We start from the raw sequence: 19,649 nt of genomic DNA, 5'->3' as shown, positions 1-19,649 counted from the left end.
CTTAGGAAGAGAAAAAGAGGCCGAGTCATATTTTCTAGCCAGCCTGACCTTCTCTTCATGTTTGTGTCAACAGCAGTTGTGCCTTCTGATCTGGTATTTACATGGAGATGAGAGGCAACTGGATGGATTCTCAGCTCCGTGCTGCCCCAGGCAGGGCTGATAAGCAGCAGGTAAGAGGCACCTGGACGGGACTCCCCACGGGTCATCAGGGGTTCTAATCAGCTTCTCTCAGCCAGCAGATTTTTAACAGTGGGTATGTTCCAAATGTGTCAAGGCCTATTTTTCAAACATCACTGCAGATTCATTCGTTATGTCTTGCCTTTTTTTAGACCTTGACAATAAAGGGACATTTTTAACCAAGGAAGGGAAAGAGAAGCTAGTGTACGCTGATGTTTTATGACATGCTAGGATCCACAGTGAGATTAACCTATTTCTTTGAGATCTTTGGGGCCCTATTATCTGTGACTCCTTGTTATTTTCCGTTCCAGCACTGCAATTATATCTCCAAAGGGAGAGGATTCAAACTGCACTTTCACGTTGATGTGCTCTGAATTCTGACGCATTTCAAAGTGTGTACCTTAAGGTGGACTCTGAGGAAGTTCAGGAATCTGGACTCTGCTCTGGGTGTTTGTGTGTATGTGTGTGTCTAACTTGAGATAGAAATAGCTCAAGTGTGAGAATCTTTGCTTTCTTACTCTCCACAGGACAGGGGATGCTTCATACTTAAATTTCCCCACACAGGTAAAAACTAAAACAAAAACTCCGAAGATCTCTAATGTATTTTATGTCTGTTTACTGTTCGTACCCTAGGAAGATATTTGAGGAAGAGCATTTGGAGCATTAAAATGAACACCTTTGTATGATGTTTCATTTATTTCCTATGCAGCAGACAAATGGTGTATCTACTAGGTGACTTAAAGCAACAGTAATTTATTCTCTTACTGTGCTGGAGACCAGAAGTCCAAAGTCAGTTTCATTGCGCCAGGACTGAGGTGTTAGCAGAGCTACCGTCCCTTCAGAGGCTACTGTCTCTTGCTCCTTCCAGCTCCTGGTGGCTACTGGCATGCCTTGGCTTATGGCTGCATCACCCCAGTTTTTGCCTTCATGGTCACATTGCCTCCCGTTCTGTCTACGTCAAATAACCCCTTGGCTTCTCACATGTATGAACTCTTGTGATTGCATTTCATATCTATCTGGATAATCACAATATCTTCCCATGTCAAAAGCCTCAACTGAATTATACCTTCAAATACTATTTTATCATACTAGGAAATGTTCAGAGGTTCTGGGGATTAAGATATGGACATCCACATGGGGCCCACATTCAGCCTACCATAGGTGGTGAATGCATTACCTTACTAAAAACAAATTTCTCCTTGGGTACAAGCCATTCAGGGGAAATTAAAGATGAGAACACCCTGTCACAGCAAGAATCAGTCTCCAAAAAAGTAAAGATATCTTATCCTCACTGATTCAGAAGTCAGTGAGAAGAGAATCCCTTGGCAGTCCAGAGGTTAGAGCACTGTGCTTCCACTGCAGGGGACACAGGTTCAATCCCTGGTTGACCCCTCTTTCCATGGGATTCTCCAGGCAAGAATACTGGAGTGGGTTGCCATGCCCTTCTCCAAAGCAACAATATAAAAGGGTTTTAATAAATTATAGAATATCGACAGAATGGAATGTCATTTAGCCATATTAAGTTGATGTAAAAATTGTTAGACATGGGAAAATGTACCTGTGAAATTTAAGTGAAGTAAATCATGACAATATATATTTTGCGTGTGAATCTGTAATTTGGGCAGGGCTCCCTGGAGACATCTTTTCTCTACTCCATTTGGCATCAGTTATAGCAGCTCAAAGGCTGCAATCATCTGAAGGCTGACTTATGTGCTTGCTCAGTCACTCAGTGTGTCGTACTCTTTGCAACCTCATGGGCCCATGGACTATAGCGCACTGGATTCCTCTGTCCATAGTTTTCTAGGCAAGAATACTGGTGGGTTGCCATTTCCTACTCCAGGTCACTTACACATCCAGCAATTGATGCCATTGGTCAGAACACCTCCAGGTTTCCAAGGGCCAAGGTCCTAAGCATGAGAGCCAGGCAGAAGCTCTCTCATCTTTTATGACCTAGCCCTAGAAGCCATGCAACATCTTTTCATCACATTCTATTGATCAAGGCAGTTGCAAGCCCCTGCCAATTAAACACAGAGGAAAAATAAGACTCAGTGTGTTGATGTAGAGGCAAGGTTTTGGCACCAGAAGATATGTGGTAGCCACTTTTTGAAAACACAGTCTGCCACACAAGGACATAAGCTATATACAGAGCATGGTCCTGACAATGTTAAATACAAATACATGATTACTAGTAGATCAGAAGTAAGTCGTAATACCTATTCATATTAATAGGGATAACTGACAGTATTTATGTCTTGGTGGTAGAATTAGAGGTGATTTTTGTTTTTTCTTTCATGCAATTTTCTGAATTTCCCTAAATTTTAATGAATAAATATAATTATTATTAATGAAACCATCAATATCCTTTTTAGAAATGAGAATAGGGAAATAACAGTTTACACAATATTTTCATACATAACACATCATGTGATTCAAGCAATAATCTAGTGGTCAAGAGGTAGTGAACAAATTTTCAGGCCCAAAATCTGAAGCTAAGACAAATTCATGCTGATTTATAGTGGATTTGAACTTCAGATTCCAGTCTTTTGATTCCATAGTCTTCCTTTCCATTGTACCCTAGTTTGCATGACTTCTCCTTTAAAGTGGGCTGGAAACTGCAATTATACTTACAACCTTCTAGGGCAAAATCTCTCCTTTCTTCTTGCCCCTCATTCCCACAGTGACATAAAGATGAATCCCTCTCCCCTCTTTATGCCATCTCTTTTGCTCTAGAGATAAGTGTTGGGAAGATGTAGAAAATTAGAAACTCTTGAGAAGTTCCTGAAAATGTTCATGGAAAGAAAGAATGAGAAATGCACAAATCTGGGATGGGGACTTGGGAGAATTCTCATGCAGTGGGAAACATCAAGCAGGAGTACAGGGGTGACTTTGGATTCTGTTGCCTATAGGCTCAAATAGCATAGGTAGGGGCTGGTTGTGTCTTGATCTTTACATGGTGATGCTGAGACTAGACAGATGAGAAATATGGAAGCAGGATGACTTTCCTAGGACATCAGTTTCTGTAAGGAAGAGGAGAAGCTTCTGAGGTTGGACAAATAAAAGAGTGAGTACCTAGTTCTAAGGGGCTTCCCTGGTAGCTCAGTTGGTAAAAAATCTGCCTGCAGTACAACCCAGGTTCAATCCCTGTGCTGGGAAGATCCCCCGGAGAATGAAATGGAAAAGCACTCCAGTATTCTTGCCTGGAGAATCCCATGGACAGAGGAGCCTAGCAGGCTACAGGCCATGGGATCACAAGCGTCAGACATGACTTAGCAACTAAACCACCACCTCCTTGTTCTACAAGTTGATCATAAATAACTAAAGGATTTTCATAAAATAGGTGCTGCTGTAAGATGTTATGGAAAAACCCGACCGAACCTTTTTGCCAACCCAATATTATGATACTCTTCACGTGGGTACATGTTATTATACATTCATCAAAACCCATAGAGTGTATAAAACAAAGAATGAACCCTGCTATAAACAAAAGACTAGTTAAAATAATGTATCAGTATTGGTTCATCAATTGTAACAAATGTACCACATGAATATAAGACAGTAAGAAGGGACACAGAGTGGGCAGCAGTGTGGAGGTATGTGGGGGAGCTCTGTTCTTCTTGCTCAATTTTCATATAAACTTGAAACTGCTCAAAAATTTAATTTTAAAAGAAGCATAAGGAAAAAAGAATAATTTTCCTGAATTAAATACCAAAGAGCCACTCAAAGTACTACAAGCCGAATATAAAAGTGGTGACAGGTTGTTGCACTGAGGTTGGTCTGTTGGGTTTGATTGTGGAGCATTGCATGCAAGAAGAGTTATGAATCAGTATATTATCCTGGGTAGGATGTGAAAAGAAATTAAACAAAATTCTTGGAGAAAGAAAATAGATTTAGGTAAACTATGTTTAATAAGAAAGAAGAAAATAGTCTTTCAAAATAGCATGTGGTTTAGTCCTCAGGGCCAGAAATCTGTCATCCTATGGTTAGGAAAAAATGCTGCAGCACAAAGTTGCTAAGTAGGTTACCCCGAAGGCAGGTGGCTTTGAGTGCATTTATTTGTTGATCGGAAAGATAAGGAGGAGGGATTTACTTTGGGAATGGCACCATGAGGAGCTCTGCAAACCCCTTCTCCAGCAAAACAGCATAACTGGTAAAATTAATTTTAAAAAACACTCTGAAAATTTTCCTAAAGGAACACAGCAAATGAAGAAACATTATGTAAGAAAATCTATTATATGTTGCTAACAACATCTGAGCCATGGCCTACTCCTTCCCCACTCCTGCAGCTTGTGAAAGTGCTGCCTGCTCAGTCGTGTCTGACTCTTTGTGACCGCCTCCCCTCCAGCTTACTGTGATGGAAGGTCCCTTCAAGCTGGATGTGTTCAAGAAAATGAGCATGCCCCTCTCCTGCTCTGTTAAGGGTGTCATTATCTCCCTGGAAGGGCGGTCACCAGCATTTCTCATTCTTGGCAAAGCTCTATAAAACAGAGGCTACTGTTGACTGAAAAAAAAATACACAAACTAAACATTGAAAGTTCTGTTTTATTCAGCAGACAAGAGGCCTTAAGCCCAGGAGGCACTGAGGGACTGCTCTGAAGAGGTAAGGGAGGAGCCAGGATATATAGGAGTTTCTGTAAAACAAAACAAACAAATAAAAGCCCCAGGAAGTCAAACCATCAAAAGATTAGCTAGTTAAATAGAAACAGACACTTCTGTAGAGTCAGCTGAGTAAATTTAGCACTTTTCTATATATGGGAAGATGCGAGAATCGGGACTCCTTGAAATCATTCCATTGATAAGCACCTTGGCTATCTAGGGCCAGTATCCTGTTTTTCTCCATCCTGAATCCCTTCAGGGTGCACAGTTGGCTGCGGTGGCTGCTGGCTTGGTGGCTATAACATCCTTTGTTTACTGATACAGCAGATGATATTTTTTGTCCACAATGCCTTAAAGGTGAGTGCCAATGAAAGTCAAGGAATTTCTTCCTCTACTGAGATTCTTCTCTAGGGGCAGACAATCAATTCTAAGTGTGGCAGGGAAGAATATGGATCTTTGATTGCCTCAGGCCCAGCTCATTCATAGGGTAGAGGTTCCCCACTGCAAGTAGTCAACTGAGAAGACCCAAAGCTATCATCCCCACCCAGCACTCAGCTCATAAAAACAGGGATGTTACTCTTGAGAGAAACAGGCCACTGTCTCTGCCTAAGCAATGAAACAGTGGCTTGGGGAAATTTTAACCAGGGGATGCAGCAGACCATAAGAACAGAGAGTTCTGAAGCTCCCTCCTCACTTACAACAGAGTGTGAGAAACTTAAAGCCTGAAATATTCTTGAAAACAACAAAGATCTTGGTGTTAGGCAGTTGAGAGAAGGTTGATAGTTCCATGAGAACAATGAGCTAAACCACAGGTCAACTAGTTTACTAGAGAGAATCAGAGACAACTATGAAGAGTCCTCTGGGGAACAGAACAAATCTCAATGACCTGCCTCAAAAAATACTCTTGCTAAAGGGCTCAATGAAATTGGGTCAGACAATGGAGATATTTATGCGCAGGGCATTGTAAAAAAAAAAAAAAAAAAAGAGTAATCAGAAGATAGTAGAGCCTAATAGCTGGCTATATCACCAGAAGAGGCAGACAACTTAACAGATAGATCAGGGAAAGAGTCTTCCAAAGAGGACCCTGCTAACACCAACGTCGTCCCAGGGTGACTGTGTCGGAAGATGTCAAAGGAGATCTAAATAGGTGGAAAGACACATTATGCTCACACATTGGAAGATTTCATTTTGTTAAAATGGCAATACTCCCTATTTGATCTATACAAATTCAATACAATCCCTATCAAAATTCTGACTATCATTTTTGCAGAAATTCATAGCCTTATCCTAAAAGTCACATAAATTTAAGAAATCAACAATATCTAAAACAATCTTGAAAACAAATTTAGAAGACTCACATTCCCTGATTTCAAAAATGTCTACAAAGCTATAGTGATCAAGATTGTGTGGTACTGTAGATTCTTTATTGTCTGAGCCACCAGGGAAGTCTAGTTGGCATAGGATAATCATATAAATCAATGGAAGAGAACTGAAAGTCCAGAAATGAACCTCCACATTTACATTCCATTGGCTTCATACCCTCATATTGCATGTATGGCATTAGCCAAACCAAATATTCATTGGCTGTCTACCCTGTTTTTGATGAGTACAATAATAAAGTTCATAGCACAATTATTCATAACATCTAAAAATGAAAACAACCCAAACATCCATCAACAGATAAACTCTGGCATAGACATACAGTGGGAAATTATTCAGCAATAATAGAGAGGAAGGTACTGATACATGCTACAACATGGATAAACCTTGAAAACATTAAGCTGAAGTGAATAAAGCCATTCATGAAAGATCACATATTGTATGATTCTATTTATATGAAATGTCCAGAACAGATAAATCTACAGACAGAAACAAAATTAGCTATCTAGCGACTCTATGCAGAGAAGGCAATGGCACCCCACTCCAGTACTCTTGCCTGGAAAATCCCATGGGTGGAGGAGCCTGGAAGGCTGCAGTCCACGGGGTCGCTAAGAGTCGGACACGACTGAGTGACTTCACTTTCACTTTTCACTTTCATGCATTGGAGAAGGAAATGGCAACCCGCTCCAGTGTTCTTGCCTGGAGAATCCCAGGGACAGAGGAGCCTGGTGGGCTGCCGTCTATGGGGTCGCACAGAGTCGGACACGACTGAAATGACTTAGCAGCAGCAGCAGGGACTCTATGAATAAACTAGAAATCATTGAATTGTACGCTTTAAATGGGTAAATTGTGCAGTACATGAATTGCTTCTCCATAAATCTATTCCATATTTAGAAAAGAAAAAGAACAAGAGGGAGAGAGAGGAAAGAGGAAAGGGAAGGAATGGAGGAAGGAAATCAGGTAAGTCAGATGATGTGTTTGTGCTCTGGCTTTTATACCTGTTTCGGTAAGACTTAACTTGGTGATGATCAGAAACAATTCCTAAGTACCGTATTGTCCCAGTCATGTAGTTGCATCAATGTCACTGTTATTTTAGAAAGTTGCACTTTGACTATTCAAAGCCAATTATTGGCTTCTGGGAAACTTTCTCACATTACTATAATTTGGAACAAAAGGAAGTCCTAGAATTCAACTTTAGCATGATCACCTCACCCTCACTGTTTTGCTCATTAAGGCCAGTTGGGTAAATAAGTATGTTTTGATGGTGTTAGGCTGGCTGTTTGGTTTGGTTTTAGGGGAAATGTTCATAAGCCTCTTATCACTCTATATTTCCTGGTCTGATATCCCAGTTCCATAAGTCTACAACCTTACCCAAGGATGAAGAGACAGACAACACACACACACACACACACCTGATTTTAAATATCCAGACTCACAAGAAACTCACCTTTGATGAGAGTAAAAGTATGATTATATTCTATTAATAGGACTTCCCTGGTAGCTCAGATGGTAAAGCGTCTGCTTACAATGCGGAAGGCCCGGGTTCAATCCCTGGGTTTGGAAGATCCTCTGGAGAAGGAAATGGCAACCCACTCCAGTACTCTTGCCTGGAAAATCCCATGGACAGAGGACCGTGGTAGGCTACAGTCCACGGGGTCGCAAAGAGTTGGACACGACTGAGCGACGTCACTCACTCACTCAATTAATATAGTTCACATTAGAAGCTTTCTTGATTTGCTTAAGCTAGATAGGAGTTCATAGTAGAGAACAGTTTAGGGAGGGTCCCCTCTTTCTTAGCAAAATTAGGGACACTGTGCTTCAAACATCTGCCCCCCTTCTAAATACATCTAGCTTTCCCCACAATTTCTCTAATTACAAAAACATTCACTTAAAAATGTCCCCTTTGTTTTTTTCCCCCATGGCCTTTTATCAAATAGAAATCATGAGTCATCAGTCCTACTTGGCTAGGGAAAGGGAACTATTTCATCTCCACTGAAAGCTAATCTCTTTATCCTAAATATGCTCTATATTTGGTTTTTCCACTGCCATTTGGACATATAATGAGTAATTTCATCTAAGACTTTATTCTTTCACCTGGGGGTTGGAAACGCTAAATGTGATTTTTCTGGACAAATAAAACGCGAGTTAAAAAAAGCTTATTAGATCCATTTTGTTATCAGAATAAAGGGAAATTATCTCTCAGCCCCCTTCCACCCATATGAAAGAGAGGGACCTCTTGTCACAGCGACACAGCATACCTTCATTTAGCACCTGCTGAATCATTGAGTATTTGTATTACTTTTCCAATACTCTTAGAACCTGGTAATGTGGTCTTCTAGGTACATTGCCGCTGTTAGCCCTCTGATGAATGTGAACATGTGTGCCAGTGGCCTAGTTCACATGTGGCACCAGTCGCTTGCATTTCTACACCCACAGAGACCCAGATTTCCTTGAGGATCTGAAACAGCCTAATGCTAAATCAGATCCCACCCTGATGAGGATCTTATCAAGGAGTGAGTTGTACCATACTCATCAAGAGAGCATGTTCTGCCTGGTTTTGATTCTTGAGGTTCAGAAGAGTTTGTGTGCATGTGTTAGCTGCTCAGTCATGTCCAACTCTTTGAGATCTCATGGACTGTAGCCCACCAGGCTCCTCTGTCCATGGGATTCTCCAGGCAAGAATACTGGAGTGGGTTGCCACTTCCTTCTCCACTTAGGGAGAGTTTAGTCCTCTGCAACATGAACATATTCATGATTGGCAGGAAAGGCCATGGATTCTTGCCTCAGGTCTATGTCAGTGTGATGTTTGGAAGGTTTGGCAGCTTCTGCTAAAGGTAAAAATTCTAAGAAGCTTACTGCTCTTTGTAAGAAGATATCTTACAACAGGTAATTATACCTACATTGGTAAAATTGCCTAAGTTGCCTTCCCATTCTCAAAAACCAGCTCTTCTGTCAGGAATTTCTCAGCTGATAGAATCCAGATTAGACAGAATGCTTGGCTTGGCTTATGGAGATCATGAGCCTTAGGGCTAGAGGTGGCCTAGAAGACTGGTCATTGCTTCAGGGAAACACAAACCCGACGCAAAGAGCGAACTCATTGGAAAAGACCACGATGTTGGGAAAGACTGAAGGCAAAAGAAGAGGTGGCCGAGGATGAGGTGGTTGGATGGCATCACTGACTTGACGACATGAATCTGAACAAACTCAGGAAGATAGTGGAGGACAGAGGAGCCTGGCATGCTGCAGTCTACGGGGCTGCAGAGTCAGACATGCCTTAGCAACTGAACAACAAACTACCTTGTTGTAACTACTCTTTTTCCCAGTCCAGGGCAGGGGAGGCAGCTTTACATTTTTTGTGTGAGGAGAAATCACTTTTCATTGATTAATTGACTGAGCATACATTTACCGAGTAACTGCTTTATATTAGGATTTGAACACACTTCACACTTCTTGCCTTTAGACAAGCGGTCTGAAGAAACACATCGCCTGGTGGAATCACGAACGGTTCTTTGAAAAGGTAGGTTTTAAAGATAAATACAAGTTTACAAGACTAAGGATGGGGAGAAGAGGGCAAAGAGAGGAGGTATTTTAGGCAGAGAATGTCAAATGGTTTAAGGTGCTGATGCAAATTAGGCAGATGTGCTCAGGAAATTGAATTCTTATTGAGAAGGTTTGAACACTGTAATGATTGGTGGTGATGGACAGAGAGGTGCTTAATTGTGGAAGAATGAGTTGAAACTGTGAACATACAGGCAGGGTCAGAAGTCCAGGGGCACCCAACAAGATGCAGCAAGGCTCGAGGGCACATCCAATTGGGTGTCATGAGTCTTGGAAGGATTTGCAGGTTGTGGGAAGATTGGCTCCAATGACAGCCAGAGACAACCTTGCTAGTCCTGGCAGAAATCTGCAGTTTTCTAATTACAAGAAAAGTCATCTCACTGTTCTGAGGCTCCCCCTCACGGCACAGTGGTAAAGAATCTGCCTGCACTGCAGGAGACATAAGAGATGTAGGTTTGATCCCTGGGTCTGGAAGATCCCCTGAAGTAGAAAATGGCAACCCATTCCAGTATTCTTGCCTAGAAAATCCCATGGACAAAGGAGCCTGGTGGGCTGTAGCCCATGTGGGCATGTAGTCCATGGAGTCACAAAGAGTTGGGCATGACTTAGCGACCTAACAACATCTCACTGTTTTATCCTTAAATGACCGTTTCGTATCAGCTAGCTAGGGAAAAACACAATCTCAGACAACATACTGACATTGAAGGTCTACTCCTGGGCCCCACTGGTGTTCAAAAACTACAGGCCATGAAACCCAAGCAATATTAGGCCACTTCCTTTTCCAGATGTGACCTCAGAGGTGAATGCACATCAGCAAAAAGAGCAAAATGGATAGCCTAAAAGGATCATAAATTTTTCTTAAAGTTCAAAGCACTTATCTCATGAAGTTTAGTAAAAACAAAGACTGGAAAACAGAAGGTTCTCTAGGTCTTTGTCAATAAGAACATAAAAAGCTGTTTAGAATGCCTGAGAAACCCTCTTCTGACTACAGTATACTATTTTAAAATTTGACTATTGTTCAAAAGGCTTATGTATTTACTTTTAGACGCTCAAATAAGGGCATCAGCACTTCTCCAGGACTAGTTGATGGGATTTGAATTTTATTTCCAATTATTCTGCTACCAACTAAAGAGTACATTAACTCTGGTTTTTTAGAGCAGGGGTCTCGAACTTACCTATGGAGATGGAATTTTTAGTATGCTGTAAACATTATTATGCCAACCAATTTGAGAAATCTAGTAGTGAATTAATGCTAAATGAGGTCAACAGATTTCCTCCACCAAGCATTAAAAGGTGCTAGTGTCAGATACTTCTTAAGCTTGATGGAATAAACGAAAAATGGCATGCTTAACATTTAAAACCTATTTTCTGTTACCAAATGGGTCATTTGGTGACAGCAGTGGTAGGGAAAAAAAAAATAACTTTTTCAAAATTATTTCTTTGTAAAGGAGAGTTCTACATTAAGAAGCTTGAAATAGAACTTGGCATAGTGTGGGTGATCATAATTTGATTAGATTATTAAAAGTCATTGGCACTAATTTATAGTCAAGAAGAATTACTAACTGGGGTGGTTTTTATTACATGATGTACTTATTATGCCTTTTCACTGTTTAAATCAATAAACAAAACATGGCTATGCATCTCTGGTTCTGATGACTGTGTCTGTACAGACAGCAGGGCATAACTTTTCAACATTTTAATTATGTAGACAGGTTTTATGTATTTCCATTACTTGGATATTATTTTAGACAATGTTTATAAACTTGTTAGGGAGGAGCTGCAAAATTTTCAGATTTTAATTTGAAATTTTAATAGGCCTATTTTAGTGTCAGAAAATACAGATTCATCTCTGGGAAAATTATTATTAATGTATTTGTAAAAGTAACTTCCCTCCCCCAAGATCATCCATTCACAAGTATAGAGGTTTTTCCCCTTTTTCTAAATAAACTGATGTCTATTACTTACTATGCCATACATTGCTTATCACTCTCAACTCATTACCTATATACATATATTAACAGCATATAGTTATTTGATATATACATGTGTACATACACATATTCATTTTTGCAAAATGTTTGAAGACTTTTATTTAAAAAAAATTTAATGCCCATTGAAACTTGGATAAAAACCTAGTAACATCTTATCTTACAAGAAGTTGGTATCAAATCAACTTTATTTTTGAACACTGTACAAAGTTTTTCCCACTTTAAAAATCCATGATGACCATCCAGTTACACAACAAGAAACAGAACAAAGGGTGCATAGGCCAGGCTGTAAGCTGATGGTCTTTCTGAGCTATGCTTCCATTGCCCTGTCTCTAGATACATTAACTCTAAGACCATCTTCTTTTTTTTTTTTTCTTTATTTTTCCAAGAACGGCAAAGCATTCTTGAAGACTTGCTATTCTCATGACCAGAGACTTTTTATGTTTATGAAAAATCTGAAAATCAGAGAGAGCCCAAAAAGTAACAATCATTTCAAACCAGAGACAATGAATTTTTTCCTTCATTTATTCAAAGTCACTGCAGGAAGTAAACACTAAAAGATTAAAAAACAAAACAAAAAAATTCACACTGCAGTATGTACAATTTCATGACATCACATGAAGAAATTAAATTTCCAATAAAAATGACAAATTATATTACTGAGCAGATTGCATCAAAATTGGTTGTGTAAACCCCAGAATTCATACCATGAATGGTAGTGTGCCTGTATTCCAGTATACTGGAACACTCCTGGTATATGTTTCCAATGGGATTAAAAAATTCATGAAAGTAGTTGTGTGAACTCTTTATTTTGAAAAGTGGTTGACTTGATTTAAAAAGTTTTAAACCCTTGGATTCAAAGCATTCTTCCACAAAGCTTAAACCACAGAAGTCGTGTCCAGAAATGGAATACTGTTATGTTGGGATGAACATCTGATCTGACTTGTTAAGACATTTTACCAAATGCACAGATGCACAGGGTCCCCCATGCACTTTTCATGCAGCAGGTAATCACAACTTAAATAAAAGGCTTATTCTATACATTTGTCCAGACTTGCAACTGTATACATACATGCACAATTTTTAAACCTGTCCGATTATATTTACACTTGTACATGGAATATACAGAAACCAAAGAGATTAAAAGGCTTTTCTGTTGTATTAGAACAATACAAAATATGTATTTTTTCATTAAGGAAATCACTATTTACATCACCTTTAAAAACCAATTTTAACATCTTCATGTAACAAGTCAATATATATATATATACATATTTTATATATATATATATATAAAATATATACTCTCACCAGTTTACTCTTCTGTAAGATGCAGCAGAGAGCAAACAGGTAATGCTACCTTACTGATGTCAATGAGAGCTGTAGTACCCTTTCACAAGTGACTTTGTTAGGAAGAAATTGTCTAGATATCTAAAATAGTCCTTGAAAATGTGTGTATGTGCATCCTTGCATCTACATATGCATAAACGAAGTGCATTTAGGGATGTATGCCCTTTCTCAGCACTCTTCTTTAAGATCATACTAAACTCAAATTGGGGACACGCTCTAGTAATCAGAACAGCCTTCTTCATGGTCAGGTTTATCTATATACGACATATCTTCATTTCTTTGCTGACAATATCCACCACCAAAAAACAACCAACCAACCAAAGGAACAACAACAACAAAAAAATACAGTGTTGGCCCTTGATCTTCTTTTTCCTGACCTAAATTTCACTCCCTTGTAAAAGCCCATTTTCCCCTAACCAAGGGGGAACACTGGTAATTTTTCTAGCATACTTCTAAGGCTCTAGAACTTTCATAACGGCAGGAAAAAAAAATGACTTGTTTAAAAGCTTATATAGTGTAGACAGTAAGACTGTCACAGAATAAAGATGAGATGCAGACGAACATCTTCACTGGCCAGTGGAATTTTCATGACATAGCATAATATTCACTCCTATTATTTTTTAATATATTCAGTAACTATTTACAAATCATTCTGAGAAAAAATAATCATTTAGGGTTTTAGATCATATTAGGAAATAACACCCATTTTTAATATAAAAATCTTAGAAACAACTTCAAGTAGAACAATTTCAAATAGATTTCCTTCTAATTAATAATTGATTATATAACAGTTTTTTGGTAGGTCAGTTGCTACCTGGGTTCACAATTAAAACCAAATCTAACTGGTGAATGAACTGTGGATGGTAAAAAATGAACTGAAAAACATGGACGTGTTTCCAGACAGAAACCCCATGTGGTTCAATAATAAATTAAGTTCTTCTAAGAAAACATCAATGTTTACTTTTAATCACTATTTTAAAATAACAGATCTGATGGAGTGACTGTGTACAACTCTGCCGTGTGTATGTGCCCTTTACTTTTTTGTTTAAGCAATCTGAGTTTAGTGCCTTTCTTGGGTGTGAAATATATATTTTCATCTTTGTCAGCACTGTTCTTAGGACAATGGTTTTCACAGAAGTTAAGGATGTATTCAGGAGGAGTTGCCAAACCATCCTGGAATCACCTGAGTTTGGTAAGTGGCCCTGTTATTCCATCCCTAAGGCTAATTAAGTAGATGTTACTCATTAGAACACACAAGTAATCACATATTTTTCCTGAGATGTTGAGCCAGATACGAAAGTTGTCCCCTCCACCCAATTTTTTTTTTTTTTGTCATAAAAAGTATTCGGAACCCGATTTCCAAAGACATAACAGTAATAATATGAAGTACAATATTGCAAATTTTGAGTTGACGTGTGACTCTATTGGGGAAAATATAGGCATCAAATAGTTTGTTTACAATCCTGTTTTCTGATAAAAGTCATAAGCAGTGGTTTCAATTTTCAAAATCCAAATTTCAGTGTGCAGAAGAAACACCTAGGGAGTGTATTAAGATGCAGAAAGAAGACTCCCAGGTCCACTCAGTAGAGAATTCTTGTTCGGTAGGTCGGAGCTGCTGCCTGGGAATCTGCATTTTAAATCAAGTGCTCTGGATGGTGCTAACGCAGGTGGTCTGAGTCCAGCTTTAAGAAACCCTGGTCGTCAGACTCACAGGTACCACAGAAATGGTGAGAAGTGGCTTTTATAAGACATGGTGAAAACTGTCCAAAGAAAAGCCATTTTGCTTGTTAAAAACGACTTATTTCAGTTATTTAGGAAACCATCTGAAGATAAATGTTAACTTTCCTAATTCTGTAAAAGGAGGAATATTAATTTAGTAAAGTAGTTAAAGTACAAAAATGGAAATCTGCCTTTTTTTAAGATCTATCAAACTTCCACCAATTGTAATCAATTTTTACCAAGTAGTACAAGGTTTAAAGAAATACAGAATATTGAAAAGGATCGGGGAAGGGAAGACACATTGAGGAATCACAAAACCCCTTTCAAGAGTCAAAAATAATTTTCTTTTTAGCAAAAGTGAAAAATGTAAGCATATATTTTTCTAATTTGTTTTGGAATTGAATGAGAAATGAAACAGCACTAGGTTTTTTAATTCAATAATTACTCTTTAAAGAGTTATTATTTAATAATGTGGACTTTAAAAAACGTGTTATGTAGGTTGCTTCTGAAAAGCAAAATCAAGTACCCTAATAAAGGCAGCAATGCATTAATCTGCTGGATGGAGATTTATATTTTAATTTATGCCTATTATCTGTGATTAAAAAAAGAATTATCATTCATGGGCTACTCACAGTTGTCTGATGCATACAGAAGGTGTCAAACAACCAATTGCTAGTTCAGCAGCTTCCTCCTGACATTTAACATGAAGCAAAAAGTAGTCTGCATATTTAAACATCACCATTAACCAATACTTTTCAAAATGAAAAAGTTTCAATTATACCATGCTTTTCTCAAATCATGCGCTTATTTATACAGATCCCAAGTTCATTAGTTTTAAAAAGATCCAAAGTTGGATGGCAGGTCCATTTTATTCTGATTCCTTTTTTATTGTTAGCATGTTTCCCAGAAGTCCATAAACGTCTCCGTTTGCACTCTGTGGGAGAGAAGCATTATTTCCCATATGGCTATTATAAGTGCTCCTTAAATTAAAGAAAGAAGCTTTAGTTTCTGCAGCAGGAAGTAACTCTTCTTTGATTGTAACCTGTGAGATACTTTCAGCAGATGAAGGCTCCCTCCAAATGTCCCTGTCCTGTGTTTCTCGACTGGTAACAGAAGTGCCTCCTTTCTGGAGCATGTAATAGAGTATTGGGTTAGTTTTGGTCAGTCTCGGAGAGTCTTTCTCATACTCATTCTTGTCCACATCTGTGATAACCCACTTAATGGGTCCCTTCTCACTGGGCATAGAACATCCATTCACAAGCCCAGCTTCTGGTCTAGACCCTGCGCAGCCCAAGTGCTCAGGGAAAGGAGGACTCCGGGGGGCCTTTCCGATACCTGGGTATGGAAATGTCCTGCTGACCATGCAACCGCCGGGCTGAGTGGCACCACACATCAGTCCGTTTAGAGAAGCAATGCTGAATTCAGGCTTGCTGTTGGTCATACTGTTTCTGTGTCCTTTCTTTTTACTGTCAGCCACAGAGTTACTCCTGTGCTGAGACAAATCTCTCACACAGTTTTCTGAGAGAAGCAGCTGTTTCAGGACGTTGAAGCTTTTGCTCTCTCTGGTCCAATTCCTGGGTTCACTTTCGCTGGCCGAACCGTGACTGGCAGGATGCTTAAACTCAAGATCACTTCTGCTAAGTTTCAGCTCTTGCTGGTTAAGCAAGGACCCATACAGCACCTCTGGAGCACTGTGACTGTTTGCAGCATCGACTGTGTTATTTTTCATCTTTTTAAAGGGGTTTTCTAACGGCTCGGTGTAAAGCTTCCTTTTCTTAGGGACCATGCAAAGGTTCTTCGATTCTACAAGTGTCAGTTCACTATTTCTGTGACTGCTGTCCAGCTCATCAGCCAGGTGACTGTCTTGATTTTGTCTCAGCAATCGACTCAGCAGACCATTCTTAGAGAAAGAAAAATCCTGAGGTGAGCCAGGCTCTGGTTTCAAGTCCTCGGATGCTGGTAAGGCAGGTGCGCTTCTCTGCATGGGAGGGGCCATCCCTAGGAAGGGGGCGCCCGGAGCCTCATGGCTCAAGTGTGTGCCCGTGGCATGCAGACGCAAGTCATCACAAGGCTCAGATTTTATTTTCACCATCAGTATTTGTTCACTTAAAGCTCTATCTGTATGTTCCTGAGTGCTCTCATCTCTTAAGGGCATCTTCTCTTTCTTTTCAGTCTTCCCTTTGTTGGGATTTCCCAGCAGTAACTGGAGGACGGTGCGCCTTTCAAGCAGATTTTCTATTTCAGACCCAGAAAGTCCTGGTTCAGGACCTACTGTGTGACTGCCGAACACTTTCTTCTCTTCAACTGCACTTGTTTTATTGGCAAGCAGAGGGCTATTCAGTCTATCAATCATACCTGGAGGTTTATCTGTGTTTACACTCAGCAGCTGTTTACTGGGTCTCTGCTCTTCCCCTGACACGGAAGACTGCATTCCACATTGCGCTAAATTTTGTAACAGTTTACTGGCACTGAACGTGGCCGAGTTTTGTGCACCTTCATTGTGCATGGCTTTCTCCCCCTGCGATTCTTTGCTTTTTGTAAGGTCCATCAGGTGGTTCGAGGCGGTACTCGCTGGCTTTTCAGGCTGGGGACCACAGGCATATGGTGGGGAATTCCATTTGATGACCAGAGAGTGTTGGGAAAGGTTGATGGGGGAGTCGGCTTTGGTGGATGCAAGCAATGGAGGAGTGCTCACGGGGGTAGTCCTGTTGGTGCTGGGGCTTTCTATTACAGACGTCCGGGTGTAATTCTGTGTGCTGAACTTTGTCTCATCGCTGTGTGCTTCCTGAGGGCTGCCGTTTCTTTCCATGTTTTCTTCATTCTTATGGCCAAGCAGCAACTGAAGAAGGGTTACTTTCTGGTGTGAATTTAGCTTAGAATTCTTTGAGGTATCTTGATCTTCTTTGACGTCAACTTCGGGGACTTTTGGATCCCAAGTGTTTAGCAAGGACTGAGTTAAGTTATCCAGAGAAACAGGCTGGTCGGGTTCGGGTTTTTCTATCCGGTGTTTGCAAGACAAGTCTATGGGAACACAGTTGGAGTAAGAACTTTCATCGCCACTGCTCTCATCGGTGAAACTAGGATTGGGATCTGAGTAGTCATCAATAGTCGTAGGTGTGCTGCTCTCCTCAAAAATGCTTCCTCTCTCACTGTGACTGTGTCCGTTCATCGGCTTAGGTATGGTCTGGCTTTTAAGAAGATGTAAAAGCAAACTGTTATTAGCAGCCTGTTTTATATTGTTTCTTTCCAGGGAGTTCTTATAGCCTGCATTTTTGGGGGAAGAAGGGACAATACCCACTGGATTCTGAAATGCTGTACTTTTGCTAGCCATTAGTTTGTTTGATGATGTTCTTGCCTGACCATTAAGATGGCCTGATATGCCTTTTGAGAGCTGGAAACTGCCCATGTCCTTCTGGCCATTTTCTTGTAATCTGGCCATGGCAGCAAGTCTTTCGCTTGCTGCCTGATTTGCATTTTGTGTTTTTAAAGCATGTTCTCGAGAATACTGCTGTAAATGGGCTTCGCTGGAGAGAAGTAGTGCTAGTTGGCTACAGGCAACACTGGGTTTGGGTGAAGTTGCAGGACTGGCCCTTTTCTCCACCATGCTTGCGACAGCCTGCAATCTTGCAGCACATGACAAGGGCTCGCTCATGACCTTTGTTCCGCTCTGCCCAACGTGATGAGGTGACTCTATGAACCTGTCTCTGATAAGGGTTTTCGTGACATCAGGGACGTTGGTATCAGGCTTTTGATCTTTAGCCTTGCTTTTCTTCAACAGAGTTTTTAAGTGACTTGATGCAACCCCATAGCACCTTAAATCTTTCTCCACTTTTAAAGAATTATGACTCAGGGCGTATCCTTGCTCCTTGAGGCTCTGCCTAATTTGTTGTGACAGGGCAACAGTCTGCAGCCTAGAGCTGAACGACTGAAGCAGAGAGGCCAGTACCTTGCTGTCCTGTTTGCCTTTAGGCGCACTGTCAGCCATGCCAGCCAGCAGAGCCTCCTTCTTTACGTTTAAATTTACGATGGAATCAGACAGCCTCTTCCGCTTCGCTGCGTTCCAGTCCTCAGAAGACTGCAAGAGTCTGGCTTTTTTGAGGTGCAGCATGCCAGATCCCTGATATGTGTGTGTGCTGAGAACTGGACCATTACGCTGACAGGTGGGAAACGCGCTACCAGAAATGTTAAAGTTCTGATCGTCTTCATTACGCCCGGCAGACGCTTTGTCGACGGCAGTACCTGACCCCTCTGCTGCCTGATGCATTAGTAATCCTTCTAGGTAAGTTAGAACAATAGAATCCTGGTGCACATCAGAGCCCAGCTCTTCTCCATGAGTCATGTTCAACAGAAGTGTTCACGAGGGCCTGGTTTCTATTCACTTTGAGGAATGGTTTTCTGCAGGGGAGTGAGATCTAACTTCATAAGTGAGTGTTGGTTTATCACCTTCCACAGTAATTAGACAGAGATATGCGGTTCCATTCTGACCAGGATTACTGCTGGCTGGCAATGATGAGACAAAAGGTAGGCAGGCTGTGACGTAGACTGACCTCAGAGCTGGGAACTCCCAAACAAGAAACAGCAGCAGAATTCCTCTACACACAGAGCTGAGGTGGCAAGCAGACAAAATCCTCAGTGAATATACTGCTTTTCCTTCTTCATCTTCTGTTCCCCAGTAAATGCAAATATCAGTGTTCTAAAAAATAAACAGAAAATAGTTAAGAAGATGAATTAGAATTATGGTATGATGCCTATAGGCAAAAAATACAGCACTTGTAAGTGTCTATGTGTGTGTATATATATATACACACATATATACAATATACATATGTATGCATTGCAGAGCTTCCTTATTAGTTTATTATCATTCCTATTAAATTGGAAATC

General features: G+C 40.3%; 2 protein-coding genes across 3 annotated transcripts in view; both read right to left on the bottom strand.

Moving 5' to 3' along the window:
• Positions 1-12,433: 12,433 nt before the first annotated feature.
• Positions 12,434-19,117, bottom strand: NRIP1 (nuclear receptor interacting protein 1). The gene has a single exon (XM_055567798.1). It carries the CDS (start codon positions 19,102-19,104, stop codon positions 15,634-15,636), a length of 3,471 nt encoding a protein of 1,156 aa, XP_055423773.1. The 5' UTR covers positions 19,105-19,117; the 3' UTR covers positions 12,434-15,633.
• A 202-nt stretch (positions 19,118-19,319) lies between these two features.
• LOC129643382 (zinc finger protein 503-like) overlaps positions 19,320-19,649 on the bottom strand; it is a 93,999-nt gene continuing 93,669 nt past the window's right edge. Inside the window, exon 4 of one of the 2 annotated variants that reach the window (XR_008710259.1) lies at positions 19,320-19,458. The gene's annotated coding sequence lies outside the window, so the exon portion shown is untranslated. The remainder of the gene's footprint in view (positions 19,459-19,649) is intronic. The other variant, XR_008710260.1, reaches the window with a different exon arrangement.

The sequence above is a fragment of the Bubalus kerabau genome, chromosome 2 (assembly GCF_029407905.1).
Source record: "Bubalus kerabau isolate K-KA32 ecotype Philippines breed swamp buffalo chromosome 2, PCC_UOA_SB_1v2, whole genome shotgun sequence".
Lineage (NCBI taxonomy): Eukaryota > Metazoa > Chordata > Mammalia > Artiodactyla > Bovidae > Bubalus > Bubalus kerabau.
The sequence above is the reverse complement of the archived record's forward strand: the minus strand, read 5'-3'. Positions and strand labels throughout refer to the sequence as shown.